A 20827-nucleotide genomic window follows, 5' to 3' on the forward strand; every position below is an offset into this window, starting at 1 on the left:
TTGGTAATACTGGCTTAGATAAGTGTGTAGATGTTTCAGAATGATCACAAAGCTCTAAAATAAAAATTTACTTCCAACAGTAATAGTGAACTCTATGTTCTTAAAAACACATGGTGGAAACACTCTTCAAATTATTATGTAAATGTAATTATAATTTCAGCAGAATTTACTGGAAATCGGAGAAAATAACTTTCGACTCTATATGGAAAAATCAACGTGCAAAAATTGTTAAGATTCTGAAAAAGAAAAACAGTGCCTTAATAGATATTAATACACACTACAAACTTATTGTAATCAAAATAGCATGGTATAGCACAAAAATCAATAAAGCAATCACAGGAATAATAAAGAATTGGGAACAAACTCAGGTATATACAGAAATCCAAACTATGATACAGGTGCCATTTCATTCCATGGTAAAAATCAGGTAAATGCAATAAATGCTGTTGACAAAGGCAGCTATCTGGAAGAAAATAAAGGTGGATCCCTACCTCACACACTAATACTAGTGGTTCTCAACTGGGAACAGTTTTGCCCATCAGGGGACATTGGTAATATCTGGAGACATTCTGATTGTCATTAACTAGGGCCAGGGACAGGGGTGGTGGTGTTTTCTACTGGCATCTGGTGGGTAGAGGCCAGGGATGCTGCTTAATATCCCAAACTGTCCATAGTTGAGACACTATATAAGCAGAGAAATCCTACCCTACCCTTACATACCCTAACCCTAATGGTTAAAAAATTAAAAATTAACAGTGTTAGTAGTAGACAGATCCTGATGTGAATTCTGGCTCCTCCACTTACCAAAAGCATGACTCTGGACAAGTCACCATTCTGAGTCTCGTCTTCTTCATTTTGCTTTCAGGAGTAAAGATAATGTATATCATGAAGCAACGAGCGAGAACTCTGGCCAGACATAGCAACAAATAAATGGGAGCTATTCTGGCTGGTGCCATAAATAATGAATCATATTAAGAAACGCCTGCAAATATATCCATGTTCTTCACAAGAAAAATGGGCTTTTTGCTCCTAATAAGATCCAGGTTGCTTCACAGAGCCATTTTGGGAACTTTAATTATAGAAGTTTGAAAATAAAAAATTCAACAAGTTGGGTATGTTATAAATCCCCCCAGAGCAGGGATTGTGCTCACCTCATTCTCTCTAACAAAGGCTACTACCTTAGAAGACACAAGATACCTAATAAATACATTTTGGGCTTTTGGGGGTTTTTTGGGGGGGTAACAGAGGAAAAATAATGCACTAAGAGCCTCAGAACCATTTGCATAGAACTGTTTAGTGCAGAAACTGCCAAGACCCAGCCATCCTGCTGAATGGAGCCACCTGGGGTGCTTCAAATGGTTTGCAGTGTCAAAATGCCCTGAAACGAGTCGGGATAACCATGCCTCTGATCCCAGAGGCTACCTATGGGGACTGAAGATGCTGCAAAGCCCAGAGGATTCTGGGAATTCTCTGAGGACCCTTCTATAAGTCCAGGGCTCCTGAGCTGCAAGATGGTGTATTTCTGTGCCATGAGCCCCAAGACAGAACTTAAGCCCCATACCCACCACACAGTCCCACTCACCCACCCCACACTTCAATACCGAGGAGTCATTAATAACCTCTTCTTTTTTTTTTTAAGATTTTATTTATTTATTTGAGAGAGAGTGAGCAAGAGAGAGAGAGCACAAGCAGGGACAGAGGGAGAAGAGAAGCAGACTCCCCGCTGAGCAGGGATCCTGACACGGGGCTCGATCCCAGGACCCTGGGATCATGACCTGAGCCAAAGGCAGATGCTTAACCAACTGAGCCACCCAGGCACCCCATTAATAATTTCTTCAGGCTAATTTTCCTATGATATGAAATGGGAGGTAGGGGATAAGGCAAGAAAATGGTACCTTTCAGCTACAAAACAGAATTAAGTCTAAAACCTCCACTGAACACGTAATGTTTTCAACAAATATTAACAACAAAAACAACCATCATGAGGACACAGTGAGAATAAATTATAAGACTTAACACATAGGAGTGAAGCAAAAGTGCTCTCAGATCCTCAGAAACAGGTGTTGTATGAATACAAGTTACTAATTTGGTTTTTAAAGCCTTTGGGGCCATTTTTAGTTCCAACTCGTGGTTGATGAATGGGAGGCAAATGAAATGATGTGCTCCACTAAATCGTATTTATAGCATTTACCTCTTTGTAAAATGGTTCCATCTTTCAACCACTTAAAAATTATAGAAGATAGCTAGATATAAAGATAATCATTATATCAAAATCCTAAGAACACTGAAATCACCAGTAATGTATTTTTATGGATCTGAAAGTAACTTCTCACCTGCTGCTACATTCATAGCTAAAGCTGTAAAATTAAGTTAGTACTAGTCTTTTCCAGGACCCAACACTGGTAATGCCCATGTCTTTCTCAGCTTGAAAAACACACACAATCTAATTTAAGTCTGATTGACAAAGAAGAGAAAAGACAAAAAAGACTGCCAGGAATAGTTAAAGTAAGACAATCTGAGTTCCTAAATTTAATATGCAATAGGCATATAAATACAAAAATCTAACACTTCAGGAAAAGTATTTGCAACTAAATTACCTACACTGTGTGCACAAGGCCCTCAAAATAGTGTGTAGGAATCCCTATAGCCCACCTGTAATGCCACAGAATAAATCTTCCATTGTTATTGAGAGATTGTGTGTACCGCGGGAGGAAGAGGCCTTTATTTATTTTATTTTAAGACAAATACAGACATTTCACGATAGTATTTGCATAAGATCAACAGGAAATTTCAAAGAAATTTTGTGCTTGTGCTTCTGTGTTTGGTACCTGCACGCTATTCTCTGCCATTCTAAACCATTGGGGAAAGACTGGAAATCACTAGTATGCTAATTCTCTCGCTCAGAGGAGACAAAAATAAATAAATAAATAAATAAAACATGGGGAAAGACATAGGCAATCAAGGCCAGCTATAAAACGGGGTGGAAGGGCGGGGGGATGAGCCCTCACTGAACAATGCACTTCTGGCTCTCTCGTTCTCTCCACTGGGACAAAGGCCGACACTTCGGAGGTGGAGAACAAGAGTAACTAGGCAAGCCATTACGGGTGTGGATTGAAAAAAATTCTCTTCCCCCAAGAGAATGTGGCTTTACACCAGCATATTAGATTGGAAAGTGCAAACACAATAATTAACAGTGAATCCTGATACTTCAACACACCAGAAAAGGGTGTCACTCCAGCGTGACATGGGAAATAGGAGGAATAAATTAAGGTAGTCTTCGGTGATGCTGGACAGCTCCTTGGGGGGTTACAGTGGCAGCCCAGGAGAGCTAATCAAGTACTCCAAACACCTCGGGAAGCTTGAGAAAACTGATGAAGGCTGATACCACGCCAACAACGAGGGGCAGCTGCAAGCACAGAGTGGGGGCCCTGTCTATATCTGAATCTAAAATAACGACCTCCATGCTAAACAAACACCTTCATATTCCCTGCTCTGATTTGAGAACAGAACTTTGAATTCACCTTCCTCAATTTCTGCTGTCTGGGAATAAACCAGCTGCCGTGGTTTCTCCACCACGGTAACACATGCTACGCCCAGTGTTACTTTTCTTCCCCACGTGTGATTCCAACAATCAGCACGCTCCAGGGCTGAACCCCCGCCTTGTGTGGCAGCATTTTCTAGGGCACACCCCCGTAGGCTACCACCCCCAGTGTATTTCGTTTAATTATGAAACCTCTTTCTAGAAACCCTGTAATTCTCCCAAGAGTCAAAGTAATTGGTAGAAATTAGACATGAAGAGACACAAGGCCACTTAAAGAGGACACTTTCGATGATAATTTTTAAAAGAACTTTCTTTTTAGTTCCAGCATAATTTTGTACTTTCCCAATTTTGCCCTTTTCAAATGCCAAAGAAAATGCTCATGTTATCTTGTGGGCTGTAAAAAAAAAAAAAAAGCAATGTAATGCATTTGTACTCCACTTAAGGTCCACAAAGATTTCCTTTCCTTTGAATGCCATCCTTTGGATGTTTTTAAAAAGGAAAAAAAGAGTAAAAAATAACATATATATATACCCTTGTGGCAAATTACTTTTATTTGGACAATGAAAGGATCGTGTGTGTGTGTGTGTGTGTGTGTATTCCATTCCTTGGGGTCCATGCTGTGTGGCTGCATTATCAAGATGCACTTTCTGGTACTGGTAAATATGTAAACCAAAGACAGATCCATTTTGCAGTGAATTTATGATCTTTTTCATGAATGATGGTAGCAAAATTCCAGGGTATAGTTTTACTCCACTCAATTCAGGAAAATTGTATTAAGAAACACCTACTCACCACCTGGCACTCTAAGCAAGAAATGGGAATCCAAAGATGAAAGAAGATTTAGCAAGGGGGAGAAGGGGTGGGCAGACATAGACAAACAATTACAAGAGAGTCTGAGAAGTCTAATGATTGTTGTGTGTGAAAGGAGAATAGACAGCTCAAAGGGTGAATGATTAACTCCACCAAAATAAGCATCATACAGAAATCTTAAAGATTCCAAGATGGTAGCCAGTGGGGTGGGTTAGGGCTACACAATGTTAAAGGCCTACCTTGGAGATACTGTGGATTTGGTTTCAGACCACTGCAATAAAGTAAATAGTACAATAAAGCAAGTCAAATGAATTCTTTGGTTTCCCAGTGTATAGCAAAGATATGTTTTACACTGTACTGTAGTCCACTAAGTGTGCAATATCATCATGTCTAAAAACACAAAGTACATACCTTAATTAAAAAATACTTACTGCTAGAAAATGCTAACCATCATCTGAGTTTTTAGTTAGTCCTAATCTTTTTGCTGGTGGAAGGTTTTGCCTTGATGTTGATGGCTGCTGACTGATCAGGGTGGTGGTTGCTGAAGGCTGGGGTGGCTGGGGCAATTTCTTAAAATAGAACAACAACGAAATCTGCCACATCCATTCACTTGTCCTTTCACAAATGATTTCTCTGTAGCCTGTGATGCTGTTTGATAGCATTTTACAGAAGAACTTCTTTCAAATTGGAGTCCTTCCTCTCAAACCCTTTATCAACTGCTGCTTTATCAACTAAGTTTATGTGATATTCTCAATCTTTTGTCATTTGAACAGTCTTCCCAGCATCTTCACCAGTGGTAGTTTCCATCTCAAGGGACCACTTTCTTTGCTCATCCATAAGAAGCGACTCCTCATCCATTAGTCTTATTGTAAGATCGCAGCAAGTCAGTCACAGCTACAGGCTCCACTTCTAAGTCTAGTTCTCTTGAGTTTCCACCACATCTGTATTTATCTCCTCCACCGAAGTCTTGAACCTCTCAGTCATCCATGAGTGCTGGAATCAACTTCTAAGCTCCTGCTAATGTTGATATTTTGACCTGTTTCCATGAATCACAATGTTCTTAATGGCATCTAGAATGATGTATCCTTTCCAGAATGTTTTCAATTGGCTTTGCCCAAATCCATCAGGTGAACCACAATCTCTGGCCGCTAGAGCCTTACGAAATGTATTTCTTAAATATAAAGTCGAAACTACTCCTTGATCCATGGGCTGCAGAATGGATATTGTGTCAGCAGGCACAAAACAACATTAATCTCATTGTACATCTCCATCAGAGCTCTTGGGTGACCAGGTGCATTATCAATGAGCAGTCATATTTTGGAAGGAATCTTTCTTTTTTTCTGAGCAGGAGGTCTCAGGAGTGGGCTTAAAATATTCGGTAAACCATGTTATAAATAGATGTGCTGTCATCCAGGCTTTGTTGTTCCATGTATAGAGCAGGCAGAGTAGATCTAGCATAATTCTTAAGGGACCTAGGATTTTCAGAATGGTCAATGAGCACTGGCCTCAACTTAAAGTCATCGGCTACATTACCTCCTAACAAGAGAGTCAGTCTGTTCTTTGAAGTTTGGCAGCCAGGCAATGACTTCTCTCTAGCTGTGAAAGTCCTAGTTGGCATCTTCTTCCAATAGGAGGTACTTTCGTCTACATTGAGTATCTGTTTAGCGCAGTCACCTTCATTAGTTATCTTAGCTCGATCTTCTGGATCACTTGCTGCAGCTTCTCCATCAGCACTTGCTGCTTCCCCTTGCACTTTGATGTTATGGAGCCGGCTTCTTCCCTTGAACCTCATGAACCCACCTCTGCTGGCTTCAAACTTTTCTTCTGCAGCTTCCTCACCTCTCCCAGCCTTCACAGAATTGAAAAGAGTCAGGACCTTGCTCTGGACTAGGCTTTGGCTTAAGAGAATGTTGTGGCCAGATTGATCTTCTATCCACACCACTGAAAACTTCTCCATATCATCAATAAGGCTGTTTCACTTTCTTATCATTCGTGTGTTCACTGGAGCGGCACTGCTAATTTCCTTCAAGAACCTTCCTTTGCGTTCACAACTCGGCGAACTGTGTGGTGCCAGAGGTCTAGTTTCCAGCCTGTGTTGGCTTTCAACATGGCTTCCCCACTAAGCTGAAGCATGTCTAGTTTTTGATTTAAAGTGAGAGACATGCGACTCCTTTTTTTTTTTTAAGATTTTATTTATTTGACAGAGAGAGAGAGACAGCGAGAGAGGGAACACACAGGGGGAGTGGGAGAGGGAGAAGCAGGCTCCCCGCTGAGCAGGGAGCCCGATGTGGGGCTCGATCCCAGGACCCTGGGATCATGACCTGAGCTGAAAGCAGACGCTTAACGACTGAGCCACCCAGGTGCCCCTCGACTCCTCCTTTCAGGTGAACACCTAGAGGCCACTGCAGGGTTAGTAACTGGCCTGATTTCAATACTGCTGTATCTCCAGGAGTAGGGGGGCCCAAGGAGAGGGAGAGAGATGGGGGAATGGCCAGTTCGTGGAGTAGCCAAAACACACTTTTATCTATTAAATTCACTGTGTCATATGAGTGTGGTTCATGGTGCCCCATAACAATTACAACAGTAACATCAAAGATCACTGACCACAGTCTATAATAACAATATAATAATAACGAAAATGTTTGAAATATTGCAATACCAAAATGTGACACAGAGACACGAGGTGAGCAGCTGTTGGAAAAATGGCATTGACAGACTTGCTCGACACAGGACTGCTGCACACCTTCATTTTGTAAAAAAATGCAGTATCTGAGAAGCGCAATAAAGCAAGGTAAGGCTGTATTTTGAAAAAAAAAAAGTGAGGGAGTGTTTTAAAAAAAGACAAGTTTTCCCATAAAAATCCAGATTTCTGGCTTTTCTTGAAAAAAGGTACAAGATCTGGTGACAGCTGGCAACAACAGGGCAGAGTTAGGCGCCGACTCTCTGACACCCATGAGCCCCCACCCAAGGTCCTGGCCCCTGGAGGCATCCGAGCGTGCAAGCCCTATCTTAAAAAAAAAAGGCAGTCTTCAAGATTTGAGATTCCCCAAACGGGAACAAGGGGGAGAGGCTGGGCACTTTCTGATATTTGCTTTACTGGAAATACAGCAGCCCAAAGCCAAAAGTACCGTCCCTTACTGCAGCACTTGACGCTCGGCGGCCGGAGCTGACTCATCTAGCAAGCTGCGCTGCTCGTAAGTCCTCGGGAGTACAGCTTGCCGATGCGGTCTGAGAGGAAAACTGCTCCGACTCCAAGCATATGGTCAATTTGGAACTGAGCAGCTCACTTAGCACAGCTTTCGGCAAGCCGCTGCGTCTCTTCTCAGAATTACTAGAGGCATCTGGTATAGAGAACAAGGATCACAACGGGCTGGGCTCAGTCAGCAACACAGAAGTGGGCCTGTCCTCATGGGCTCGCCATGGCTTCCCACAGCCTGCCACGGCCTCACTGAGCTCAGACTTCTCTCCTGGCTCCTGCCTGCCCAGCAGACACCTGCCACTGGACCTCCTGCCCCCAGCAACTGCCCGCAAATACGATGCAACCAAACTGATGCCATTCACATTCCTTCTGCGGTGGCTACTGCCCGTGCTCCACCCAGGTCCCCTCCCAAACCCCTCCTGGCTCTGTGTGTCCCCCTGGGTTCTGCACGCTTCCCTGTCTTCCTTGGCTACTGGAATGCCTCGCCGGGATGTGCCCTAGACCTGGGAAGTGGCTGAGGCAGCTCGTGGCAAATGGCTGCTGGGTGCAGGAGTGTGGTTCCCAGCCTCAAGGTGGACTCACTGCTCCCCACGGAATCAGGCCAAGACTGACACCATACCCTTGCTGGCTTCCTCCCTGCCCTGTCCTATGGCCCCATTGAGGCTTCCTGGGAACACTTCCTTGATGATCCTCTCAGGATCTGCTTCTGGGAAACCCCACCAAGACACAGCCCTTCTCCATGCCCTCCCGCCCTCCTCCAGTTAGCCTTCCCAGCCATCGGAGTCAAAAGTGCACTCCTATTTTGATTCTTCCTCTTCCTTCATGCTATCCCTTTGCGGCTAAATGTTAAATCCACTGTTTCCCCCCCGTCAGTCGCATCTCCCATCCAACTCTGCTTCACCTCCCCCTGCAGCCTACTTGAGTCACCCACCGGCTCCCTCCCTCACTGACTGTGTTTTCTTGGCCTCCACTGTCTTCCCTCTTAGCTTCCCCTCTTTGGCTTTCAAAACTCAGCACTTCTAAGGGTTTTTCCTCCAAAACAAAAATATTGCAATGGTTCCTCACTGACCTCAGGATAAATTCAAACTTCTTAGCCCAGCTGTCAGAGGCCTCCCGATCCAGGCACCTCATGCCTCTTCTCCCTGCTTCCCTCTGACTTGTGCTCCAGTCACCCCACACCATCCATGGTCTGCTTTTCAGGGCTCTGGGCTCCCCTGGGCCAGTCCCCCTTGCCTGGGAGACCCTCCTCACCACTGGTTTCCCTGTTCAAATCCACCATCATTCTAGACCCAGAGCAAAAGGGGGTCACGGAGCCTCCTTCTGTAAAGCACCCCCATTAACAAATTCTGGGTCAGAGGTGAAAACGAAGACCTATAGATTTAGCTGGGCATTCACATCATTGACATCATATATATTTGACAACCGCTCCCCCCGTCCCCCAGTAGATGAGTTTCTTGAGAGCTGAGAGCTCTTTAGAGTCATCTCTGCATAGTGAAGCTACACCACACATGTTTACCTTAAACAAATCTCACTGAAAGAGAGGACCGTTTGCCACTTAAAACGGAGTCAGTTGTTCTAGTCAACAGGCAGATGTGTCCCAGAATGGACGTGAGGCAGGAGGCGAGGAGATCCTGTTCCCTCCACCTCGGTTCCCACCAACGCCTATCCAAGTGCAATACCTCACCCCCTGAGGTGCGATTCTAAGGAACACTCACTCTAAACCAAACCAGCTTACTTCCCCATGGGGTTCATTGCTGGAAACACCAATCTGATCTCGTCCTGAAGGAAAACATGCATCGGTCAGGGAGAGAAATGCTCCAGTACTACATTTCATGGGCAAGTAAAGAGATTTTCAAGAGCAGTTTTCATTATATGCATTTTCCACCTTCCACAAGGGTTTCCGCATCCCACCCCTTGCATCAGCAGCAGCTCCTCTGTGCACCCCACCCCCTCACCCGAGGCCAAAGGGCACCCGATGAATGTCCACAGGGTTCACAGATGTTGTGGTCCCCTGTACCATATAAGGCGATATCCCAGGGGACCTTCAACCCGTTAGTGATGAAAAACACATCACAGACACCCTGAACCGGCTCCACGTGTGAACAATGACAACACAACTGCTGAGAAACGGAGCGGCACAGTGCGGTTTTGTATTCATGCCTACAACCATAAAACGGCCTAGAATTAAACCCACACTCACGAAAGAGCAGAAGTAACATGTTAATAAGTGACTTCTCTTAGCCATCAAGTTTTGAGATCTTTGGCAACTCATTCTAAGGAAAACTGCCCGAAAAACATGAAGGACAACTTAACTGTACTTAGACTTCAGAGTAAATGAAACAACACTAACTATACTGTCTGTTAAAATTCGCTAAGTGTTCTAAAGAAAGAGTTTCGGGAAAGTAGTACAAACTCTCTTCCTACTTATTCATTAAATATTTCAAATCCAGCTCTTCATTCCTCAGTCAGTTTTCAAGTAAATTCAACACACCGAGGATCAAGAACAATTTGTACTAGGAGTGTGGGTTGGCCTGACATCTTAAAATGAAATGGCAGTTATCAGATTTTTTAAGAAAAGGGATCAGGTAATTTTTCATGGATTTAAGTAAAGTTCGTCAAAATGGTACAGGGCTCAAAGGAATGTTATTGCACAGAGCTTTTGGGGTGACTCATTAATAAACCAGTCCGACTGTCAATGGTGCTCTCAAATGATCCAAACTCCACCAGGAGACACTGCATTATAAGACCTAAATAAACTCTTCCTGCCTCATGCACATTACTCCTATTTTTGCCCCCAAAGAAATCAGGACCAAGTTAAAAGCTCCTTCCTCCAGAAACATTTCCTTTGTTTCCTTTCCAGGGGGAGGTGACTTCTCCTTTTCCCATGGCATAAGGTGCATGCCTTATTTTCTCAGTTAAATCACAGGTATCTAGAAGGCAAGCTCCATTGTCCAGTTGAACCTTGCACCCTCCACCTCCCCACCGAGTAGAGCTCCTAGCAAAATACCTTACAAAGAGTAGAATTCAGTAAGTGTTTGCAAAGTAATGAGTGAGGGAGTGAATGTAAGCTTGTATGGTTCTCTTCTTTTTCCTGGTCTTGCTACAGATCCCAAAAGCCAGTTATTTGCTAAAAACTTTATGTTCACCTTTCAAACATATTGAGGTTCCTATCCAAGTTTCAAGTTGTCATCCCATAATTCTTGCAAATGAACTTGATTTGGACTGATAGTACTCTAAAAAGTGTCCAGTTAGAAAATATTAACCAGGCATTGACTTCCTCTTTGACAGCTAAATCATTTCATTTAACAGCAACTACAGCTGTCAGAACTTTGGCAGACTTTGTGAAAAATATCATTTTAACAGTCTTTATTAAAAATTAATCACATATTTCCCTTGTTTCGTCTCTACCACATAAACTCCCCTACTGATACAAAAAAAGCTCTGTTGTTTTTTGTTTATTTATCTTTAATAGTGTGGGGTCTTTTCCTCAGGATGCAAAAATACATGGTTACTACGTTTGCTAGGAGAGAAAATGCCTGTCCCTTAAAATGATATTGTATAATGACTCTGCTTCCCACCACCGCTCCTCTCACCCAATGCTAATGGGGAATGGAAGTGGGGGAAAATCTCTTGGTCATTTTTGCCTCATTATCATGACAAATTAACAGGCTTTAGCAATTTCCTTTTAAAAAACAAACGCAACAGGGTGAGGGGTGAGAGCAGTTTCAAAGATTTGGCACAAAGTTATCCAAGGGATTTCTTTCTCTGAATCTGCTTATTAAGAACCTGGAATGTTCCTTAAAGCCATCCAGCAGTATGAAGACCCCAGGCACTGTAGACTAGAGTGAACTTAAACCCAAGGAGAATGCCATCTTCTCTTTCTTGAAAACCCTCCTGCACACTCATGTCTCATTCTTCTTAATGGCTTGACCCATTTTCCTTTCCTGGAAAGTAAGTTCATTAACTCAGGGACTGTCCTCAGTGGAAGTGAAAAAAAAAAAATAATAATAATAACCCTATTGAACACTTCAGCTCCACTGCTGGCTGGTTATGGACTAGTCCCAAAAGTGACAGTTCTTAATCCTTAAGAGAAGCTTTCTCACCCACCTCATCTGATCAGATCATTGAGAATTAGTTCAGGCCTTGCAAATCATTCAGTACCAGAAAAATCTACTAATGTGTCCCTGACACTGCAACACTCCCTGGCAGCTAGGTGCAGCATAGAACATGGGCCCTCCAGCCAGGAGCCCTCTGTTCCTTCTCACCTTTATCAGTATTCAAAACTCTCCCTAGCAGGGAAGGGGCGATCCCCAGTAGTGTTGGTGAGTGTCAGGCATGGAGCCGGACAAGAATTAGTCAGGTCCTCTCACCCTTGCTACTCTAAGTGTGATCCATGGACCAGCAGCATTGCTATCATCTAGGAATGTGCTGGAAGTGCAGAGTCCCAGGCCCAACCACAGACCTGCTGAATCAGACTGCACTAGAACAACATCTCTAGGAGATGAATAGGAGGTGTATCAAAGTTTGAGAGGTGCTACTCCCTAGCAAAAAAAAAGAAAAAAAAAACCACATCTTCACATTTAGAGTCAAATTCATTTATGATGTGCTGACTTCATGCCAAATCCCATCCTAACATCACCTGTGGTAGAATTACACTGAGGGATACTCTTGTGACCAAAGTGGACCCTCCCCTCTAAACATCAAGTCCAATGGAATGATGAAAGAAGCAGAAACACTGATGTCCAGTGAATGCCTCGCATAAGGTACATGGAAGGTACATGGCAGGTTGGTTTTATTTTGTTTCTTTTCTGAAATTCTGACTTACTTGAGACTATTGAGTGGTAAAATGGAGGAAAGTGGAATAATGAAATTACTACCTCATCTAAAAATCAAAGATACCTTCCCCGCTTTTTTCATAAAGGGGTTGTCCACAGAATCATGGGGGGCAAGAACACAGGAAGTATTTCACATCAGGGTTCAGACGGGAGTCAGCCTGCCTGGGACCAGTCAGAGCTCTGCTTGCTGCCATCTGTGTGACCTTGACAAACAAGTCAACATCTGGGCCTCAGCTTCCTTACCTTTAAAATGGAAATAAAAAGAGTACCTTTTTCAAAGGCTGCTTATGAGAATGAAATGATACCTGGAAAGCACAGCATATGGTAAGCACTCCATACGGGTGACCTATGATAATCACGCATACCCTGTGTGTCAGTATAAAATCTAAAATCACCGTGGCTCCCACAGTAATTTCCTCTGGTGATTGACCTGGATATAGCAAATCCACATCAAGAAATGAATATTCAAAAAAGACAGACTTGAGAAAAGTTTCACTCTACAAAAACCATGGTAATTCTGGACGTTAGCAAAGGTGTCCGCCATCTTTCACTTCAAATTCCAACACAGGCTGACTCGGACTGAGAGCCCAGAGCTTGATCAGCCATGAAGAAATGAACGCTATTGGCCAGGAAGGAGGAGCTCGTCTTAGTCACACAGGTGTCCCTGTGAGCTCACGAGCCAGATGTCTGTCTACCAGGCAAAGTAGCTTTTAAAAAGAGAGAAAGAGAAGCAGTCACTCTGCACTCTCTCTTTTTAAACTATAGCGGAAGTTGTCATTCCTCCCATGATGGTTGGCCGAAGGACAGATCTGATTTTTTTGCCAGACTTTATTTCAAAATAAAACACAAAAACATATTGTGCTTACTATCCCACCTTCGTTGTTTTTTTTTTTAAATCACTTAAAATTAATACTACTCCTTTTGCAAAACCAACCTCCAACTCTTTTCCTAATTAGACCCAATAAAAATATAAGAATAAGCATTCAACCAGACAAGCCATACTGAAAACATCCTCAAAGCCTTGAAAATTAAAATGAAGACAAATCAGTCAAAGCACTTGATTCAAGTGGGTTTTATTTCTCCTCCCAAGTGACTGACAGAACATACGGTAAGTTTAAAATATCCAAGTACTTCTGGAGTTTGGAGGAAGATAATAAGTTTGTATATAGCCTTCAAAAAAATAGTGTGTTTTGTAGCCTTGCATTTCAGATTAACAGTATGATACTTTCACCAGCTGCATACTCTAGGAGTACACCTCTTCAGAGGAGGCATCTTTCTAATTGAGTGTAATCCAATAAATTAAAAGAGGGTCAGGATATAATATAGAAATCTCTACTCATGCAGTCAGGTGTGGACAGTTCGCAGGACACTGTGAAACTTCTCTCTGGTTGTCTATCACTTTGCCTTACCTGTCAGAGGGCAGAGGCCCTGGGGACACCAGGAAAATTTCAAATATATTCTCTACCCCCAGTCTTCTCACTTCCCCTCCTCCATTCAACACGCATCAGCCACCTCACAATGCGAAGCTAACGGTTCATCTCAGAGGACTTACCTGTCAGTTTTCTTGATCAGGATGGCCCTGAAGATGTGCTCGAGGGGTGTCTTCTCCCGCTCATGGGTCGGCTGCACGAAGGGGTGCAGGGCCACTAGTGAGAAGCCCTGCTGGTACAGCTCCAGGAGCTGGGCGGGCAGGTCGTGCAGGGAGGCCAGCCTCACCGCCGAGGACCTCGGGAGCTCAGCTGGAGGTGGAGAGAGGAGAGGTTTATCAGGGACGCAAAAAAAGGGCCCACCCTCCCCCATCCAAGTCCCTCTCCCCTTGCCCTTGCAGACCTCCAGATCACTTCTTACTAAGGATGAGTTTACTCCTGTCTTAACTACTGTCGTCAAAGAGAACTTAAAAAAACAGCAGATTATTTTCCAACTCATCCAAATATCCAAAGGATATTTTAAACCTAGAGTCAATCTTCTCAGAGATCACACTGGAAAAGTCATTTCCACCCCCTCAAAAATAAAAAAAGAAAGAAAAGGAGGAGGAGGAAAAAATGACAACTGCATGCAAATATAAAATTCCCAGGTGGCAACACAGCATTGACAACTTCAGAAGACAAACTGGAACAAAATTTCTGTGACATTTAAGACAAAGGGGTAATTTCCTTAATTCGCAAAAAAAATCACTGAAAGAGAGAGAGAAGAAGGAAAGAGGAAGGAAAGGGGAGGGGAGGTCAAGGGAGGGAGGGAAGGAAGGGAAGAGAGAGAAAGACAAAATATACTAAGAGGCAATTGCCTAAAAAACACAAAAAGCTAATCAATATCTGAAAAAACACCCAAATTAACTCCACATTAGAACTATGCAAAACACATATTTTTCACCTACTGAATTATTTTAGATTTGGATTTAAAACAACTTTTTGAGAAGGATAGACAAGAATCAAAAATCAAAAGGTGTAAGCAAATACACAGTTAAAAGTGTACATCCCAGCCCTATCCCCCTTCAGACTTTTTCCCTAGAGGCAATCAGTATTATCCACTTTTTGTATACACATTAACAACTGCTGAATTCATATACAAGTAAAAATGTCTATATATTTCCCTCCCTTTTTATATAAATTGTAGCATAGTGTTACACATATGGCTTTTTGCTAATTTTCATCAATTCACAGTAAACTTTTCTTAGAAACCATTCAATAGCAGCACACAGAGCTTTTTCTCATTCTTCTGACAGACACACAGTGTTCCAGTGTATGATGTACCACAGATTATTCAAACTTTTGCTTTTATAAGTAATGCTGATGAAAAATATCGTTCCTACATAATCTCACACGTGTGCACATACAGTACATCATACCTAGGAATTCCATACCTAGGAATTTGCTGGGCCAAAGATAAAAGCATTGTAATTTTTCCAGATATGGCCAGATTTCTTCCACAGAGTAGCATGGATTTACCTCCTATCAGTGATGTATAAAGGTATTCCTTTTTCCATGCCCTGCCTAATCTCGTAGTGAAAAAATGATTCCTACAGTGGTGATTTGTATTTCTCTATGTAACTTGTATTTTTTCTTATTGAACATTTCATGTTTAAATACTATCTGTGTCACCTTTTCTATTAACTGTTCATAATCTTTGCCTAGTTTTCTATTGGGTTATCGGTCCTTTTTTCTATTGGTTTGTAGAAACTCTTTATATATTAGGAAATTTACATCTTTAGGAAATTGCAATATCTTTCCCCAATTTATTGTCTTTTGACTTTGCATAAGGTGGGTTTTATCATGAAGAATTTTTTTTTTATGAAGCTGAATTTCTCAATCTTGTCTTCAATGACTTCTGAGTGTTGTGTCATAGCAGAGAGATTTGGGATTATAAAACAATTCTCCTGTTATTACATATTTCATTTTTTGGATATGAGTCTTTGATCCAATTTGTAACCTATGCAATATGAATTCAACATTCCACCCCCTTTCCCTTATTAATTTGAGATGCCAATTTTATCATCTATTATATTCCTGAATATATTTAAGTTTATGATTGTGATCCATTAATCTGTATTAACAATTTTAGTGTTATGTTTTAATATCTGGTCAGGCTATTTCCTGTAACTTCCTATCTTCTTGTTTAGTTTCTGAATCTTCCTGTTTAGTTTCTGAATCTTCCTGTCTATTCTTATTTTTTTTCCAAGTGGTCTTTCAAACCAGTTCATCAAACCCTCCTTCTAAAAATAATCTCATTGATATTATTGAATCGTATTCAAATTATAGCTTAACTGAGGGTGAAACGCTATTTTCATCATACCACAAGTTCCTGTCCAAGTACAAGGCATAATTTTTGTTTATTCCAGACTTCTTTGGGGTCCCTCAGGCACATAGTAAAGTTTTCTTCACACAGATATTGTACCTTATCAATTTTATTCCTATTTATTTTTACTGCTATTGGAATAATAGATTTTGTTTTCTTTTTACTTCTCTGATACCCATTGCGGGCAAGAATGTTGGGGAAACAGGCATGCTCTTCATGGCTGAGGGGGTGAACTTCTCTGGAGGGCAATATGGTGTTTGCCTTCAAACCCAAAAGTATACACACCCCTTGTCCAACAACCCCGCCACTGGATGTCATGCCTATGGCTGGGCTCATAGATGTTTTTCAAGATATACAGACAAAGATACTCACTACAGGGTTGTTCATATAGCAAAAACCTGGAACCAAATAGTTCTTCATTGGAGGGCTGGTTAGCTAAACTCTGGGACACCCCAGTGATGAATTCTATGGGCCATTTAACAAGATTAAGATAAACCTGTTAGGTGCTGATGGAAATGTATCCAAGATAAATTACTAAGTTAAGAGGCAAGGCGTCTAACAGTGTTTATGACAGTCTTGTATAAAAATAATTAGAAAGATAGATAATCTCTTTGAGAATAAAATTTTTTTCTGAAAGAAATCACAAAAACATGACTATTGGAGAAGGCTAGAGCATAGAGAGAAGGATGGAAAGGTAGTTTTTATTTTGTATTTGCAGTACTATTACCATCCACAGGGGTCACTGGGTGGAGGGTTTATGAGACATTTTAAGTTTCTTATTTATATGTAAAAACATTACTTAAAAGTGTTTTATGTATTTTTAAAAATAATGTGTTATTTTAAAACACAAACTCTTGAGGCACCTGGGTAGCTCAGTTGGCTAAGCATCCAACTCAGGTCATGATCTCAGGCTCCTGAGATTAAGCCCTGCGTGGGGCCAGCTCAGCACAGAGTCTGCTTGTCCCTCTCCCTCTGCTCCGCCCGCTGCTGGTGCACGTGCGTGGGGGTGCACTCGCTCTCTCAAATAAATAAATAAATAAAATCTTAAAAATAAATAAATAAAACACAAACTTAAAAAACAAAATCTAGGGCTACTTAAGAATACTACTTAACATCAGCTACTGTAGCTCTCATTTCCATACATCATGCAAGAAATTTACAGGATAAAAAATCTATAACAATGATTCACTCTAAAACAGTGTCCAGCATCCTGGGGAAATCTCCATTAATAATAGTGACAAATAGCAGATTGGCCAGAAAAGTAGGAAAGAATGCAGTCTTTCCCCTTGAAGGGTACTTTCTGGATATGCTGCTAGACAAAAAAAATCTAAAGACAAGTCTGGTAAAGAATGCTGAGCCCCTCCAAATTCCCATGCACACCAAGTACCTCCTTAGACCCAGGCAAGGAGACCCCCTACCTTGGACCCCCTGTGTGCTCCTTGGTCCACCAGCGGCAGCAGCATTGGTCCACCAGCGGCAGCAGCATGGAGGAATTCATTAGAAATGGAGACTCTGGGGCCCCACCTCAGACCTGCTGAATCGGAATCTGAGTGATCTACATCTTCACAAGCCCTCCAGGAGACTCTGAGACTGAGAACTACTCTCTAGAGGGTTCCTTTGGCCCTCCTCCAGCCACTCTCCTCTCCTCTCCCCTCCTCAGGGAAGGAAACCGGGGACCTAAGGACATGCACCCACCCATCACCCACAGCACAACCTCACACAGCCAAGAGCCTGGAATTCCCTGCCCTGACAGCCCCTGGCCCACTACGGGGGCCTGCAGCAAGGGTGGACGATGCCCCCACTGCTCACCCCCAGGCCCCAGGCAGGATGGAGATTAGGGCACGATACTGTCATAGGAGCAGAATTTAAGGGGCACCAAAAACTCAGTAAGCAAGATAAATAACAATGTAATGCGATATGTCAAAAAATAAGAATTCATGCAAAGTCCTAATGAACAAAATATCAAAACTTTTAATAAAGATGGGATCAGTCTTATTGATTTCTCCTTTTTCTTAAGCTCCAATATGGCTTTAGCACAGCACTTTATTGATCACGTCTTTTTATGTTGCCTCGCCTGCCTCACCCTAGTGCTGGCTCAGGCCCAGTATCTCTTGAACTCTTGTGCCTGAGCCCGGCAAATGATAGGAGCAGGTCTGTAGGCAGGCTGTGCCAAGGGCACGGGCAGGTTTCCTCTGCTGTCAAGGGATTACAAAGTGGCCGAACCGCACAAGCATCCGTGTGTGTGGCACCGATGCTGGCTATTTCATTTGCAAAACCCAACAGACTTTTGGTAGGTGGGTAAGCCCTTTTTGGAGGGTAATTTCACCATGTCGATCAAACCTAAAAATACAAGGCAGCACTAAGCTACCCTCCTCTTTGATGAAAATATACATGAAGAGCATCTGCGAATCAACCAACATGAGACCACCCACTCAGCCAGTCTCCACAGTGCAGTGGTTTGTAAATGTGTCAAGTATTTCAAAACTCTCACTGCTATACTAAAATAAGCCTTTCCTGGGATGCTGATCATTTATAGATTTGATCCCCCTTATGCATCACGCTGTAATAAAAAAGTAAAAGCAGTCAGCGCGTTGAGAAGATTTGGGATTCTAGCTACATTCCTCACTGGCGTTAATCCTGGGCACGTGAACACCCAGTTTCCTTGTTTAAAATGGACATACTAACATCATACAGCAGCTGTAAGAGTCAAATGGGATGATGTGTGTGGAATTGACGAAGCTCCAAACTATCACGGTCAGTGGTGGTGGCAGTGGTGGATGGGGAGCTGGTCAGGGACACCGGTCAGCTGAGGCTGGTGATGACACCATGGTGCTGGGCCACTAAATCGTTTCCCATTTCCACCCGCACCCCCTAACCTCCAGGCTTGCAAATCAGTGCACCAAAAACATGAGTCAGTCAACCACTTCATAGTTGAATGCTTCCTGAATAAAACATCATACCTTTAAAATTTTTATCTTAAAATCTAAAGATGTATCTCTTGTCAAAACTCAGCAATAATTTTTGGTATGCATGCTGGCAAAGGAAGTTTAGCTTCATGGTTAAAAAACAAATAAAAATGAATCTCAACAATCTCGTTGCAATAAAAAAAAACCCGGCTCTTGTTGTAAATATGATTAAGGGCCTTATTTCTTGTTTCTGTTTGAACCTTCACCTTCAGAAAAACCCTAGTTCTTATAAACTAACCAATCCCCCACTATTATTACTGGAAAAATAAAGGAAGGAATGACTTATCTGTTTGGATGGACATACCAATTGTAGCCTCTTGGTCTAATTCTCACCCCACCCACCAGGATAACCTCTCTACTATTTTAGTTTTGTAAGATTTGCCTGACTTTGTTTACACATTATGTAACCTTGGGCAAGTCATATGACTCCCACCCCATCTCCTGGGTCCATTGTTTATAAAATGAAGACCTTGGATCAGCAATTCTGAAAGGAGCTTTCAACTTTAAAATGCAATGATTTCATTATTCAGTTGGAGAGTAACATCCAGTTTCTAACTAAAAAAAAAAAAAAATGCTATCGGATAATATAATAAATGCTTGCAAAGTGAACTCAAAGAGTTCCCCTAAACTAGAGCCAAAATGGGAATAAGGACAAACCAAAGGTGCGGGTGGCTGGGTGGAAAGATGGAGAGAGAGGCAAGAAAATAGTCTTGTTGCCGCTATGGCAGAATAAAATCACTGTTGTTTATGAGGTCCCAGCCTTCTGCCCATCCCAGGCCCTAGAAAGGATTCTGCCTGCTCTGACAGTCCCTGGGAGTGTGGGAAGCTCTCCAGGGGTATTCTAGGGAAGAGATGCCTGCACAGTAGTGGGAGAGAAGATGGGTATCTTAAGAAGCATCCCTGGGGACGATGGGTTCCTCTCTTCCTAGCAGAGAGCTACAAGGACCACAGTGTGAGTTATGTGAAGTTACTTTGACTTCCTGGGCTTTTATTAGGACTCCATTCCAGGACTGAACCACATAAGCCACCTCATCATGTTAAAATTTCTAATTATAAGCCATTTCTAATTATAAATCTTTATATTCTGAAGATGGGGGACACTGATGATGCTGTCTTAGCCAATGTTACTCCAGTCTGAGGCAATAACAGTTACTCCTGTTAGGGCCCAGTGTCCATCTGAAGATCACACTTTCCTCTCTCTCCACTTTCCAATCCATCAAGTTCCCAAGTCTTTATCTCCAGGGATCAGTCTTCAAGCCCAGGGACCAGACTGGACACCCCCTGCGCTCCCACTCAGGGAGCCGTGTCTTCCTCCCACACAGGGACTTGGACCTACTGCCGTGCAAAGCCCAGTTCTCCAGCTGGCCTCTCCCAGCAACCTGGGCAGGGACTGGCTCTTATCTTGTGACCTGGTAGAGGGTCTGGAGCAGATCACAAGGCCAGGAACTGGGGCCCCCAGGGGCCGGATGGATAAAGTAAATGAGAAACACAACTATGGGAAAAATAATGACTACCAAAGCCCCATCTTGCCAAGGGGGCAGCATCGTGTCTTTCCAGCCTGGTTACTGCCAACAGGAACATGGGCCCAGTGGTGCCAGAACTTCTAATTCTTACCTTGAAGAACTCAGTAATCTTGGTCCTTATAGAAACTCTCCTAATCTTTAGATTTGGCAAGTAATTCCCA

At 42.6% G+C, this 20827-nt stretch overlaps 1 protein-coding gene across 3 annotated transcripts in view; it reads right to left on the reverse strand.

Moving 5' to 3' along the window:
• Positions 1-20827, reverse strand: part of RFTN1 (raftlin, lipid raft linker 1) — a 191714-nt gene that overhangs the window by 101793 nt on the left and 69094 nt on the right. For all 3 annotated transcript variants that reach the window (XM_036078081.2, XM_036078080.2, XM_036078079.2), the window contains exon 3: positions 13938-14124. In XM_036078081.2, the coding sequence (XP_035933974.1) occupies positions 13938-14124 (187 nt within the window). The remainder of the gene's footprint in view (positions 1-13937; positions 14125-20827) is intronic.

This window comes from Halichoerus grypus, chromosome 1 (genome assembly GCF_964656455.1).
Source record: "Halichoerus grypus chromosome 1, mHalGry1.hap1.1, whole genome shotgun sequence".
Lineage (NCBI taxonomy): Eukaryota > Metazoa > Chordata > Mammalia > Carnivora > Phocidae > Halichoerus > Halichoerus grypus.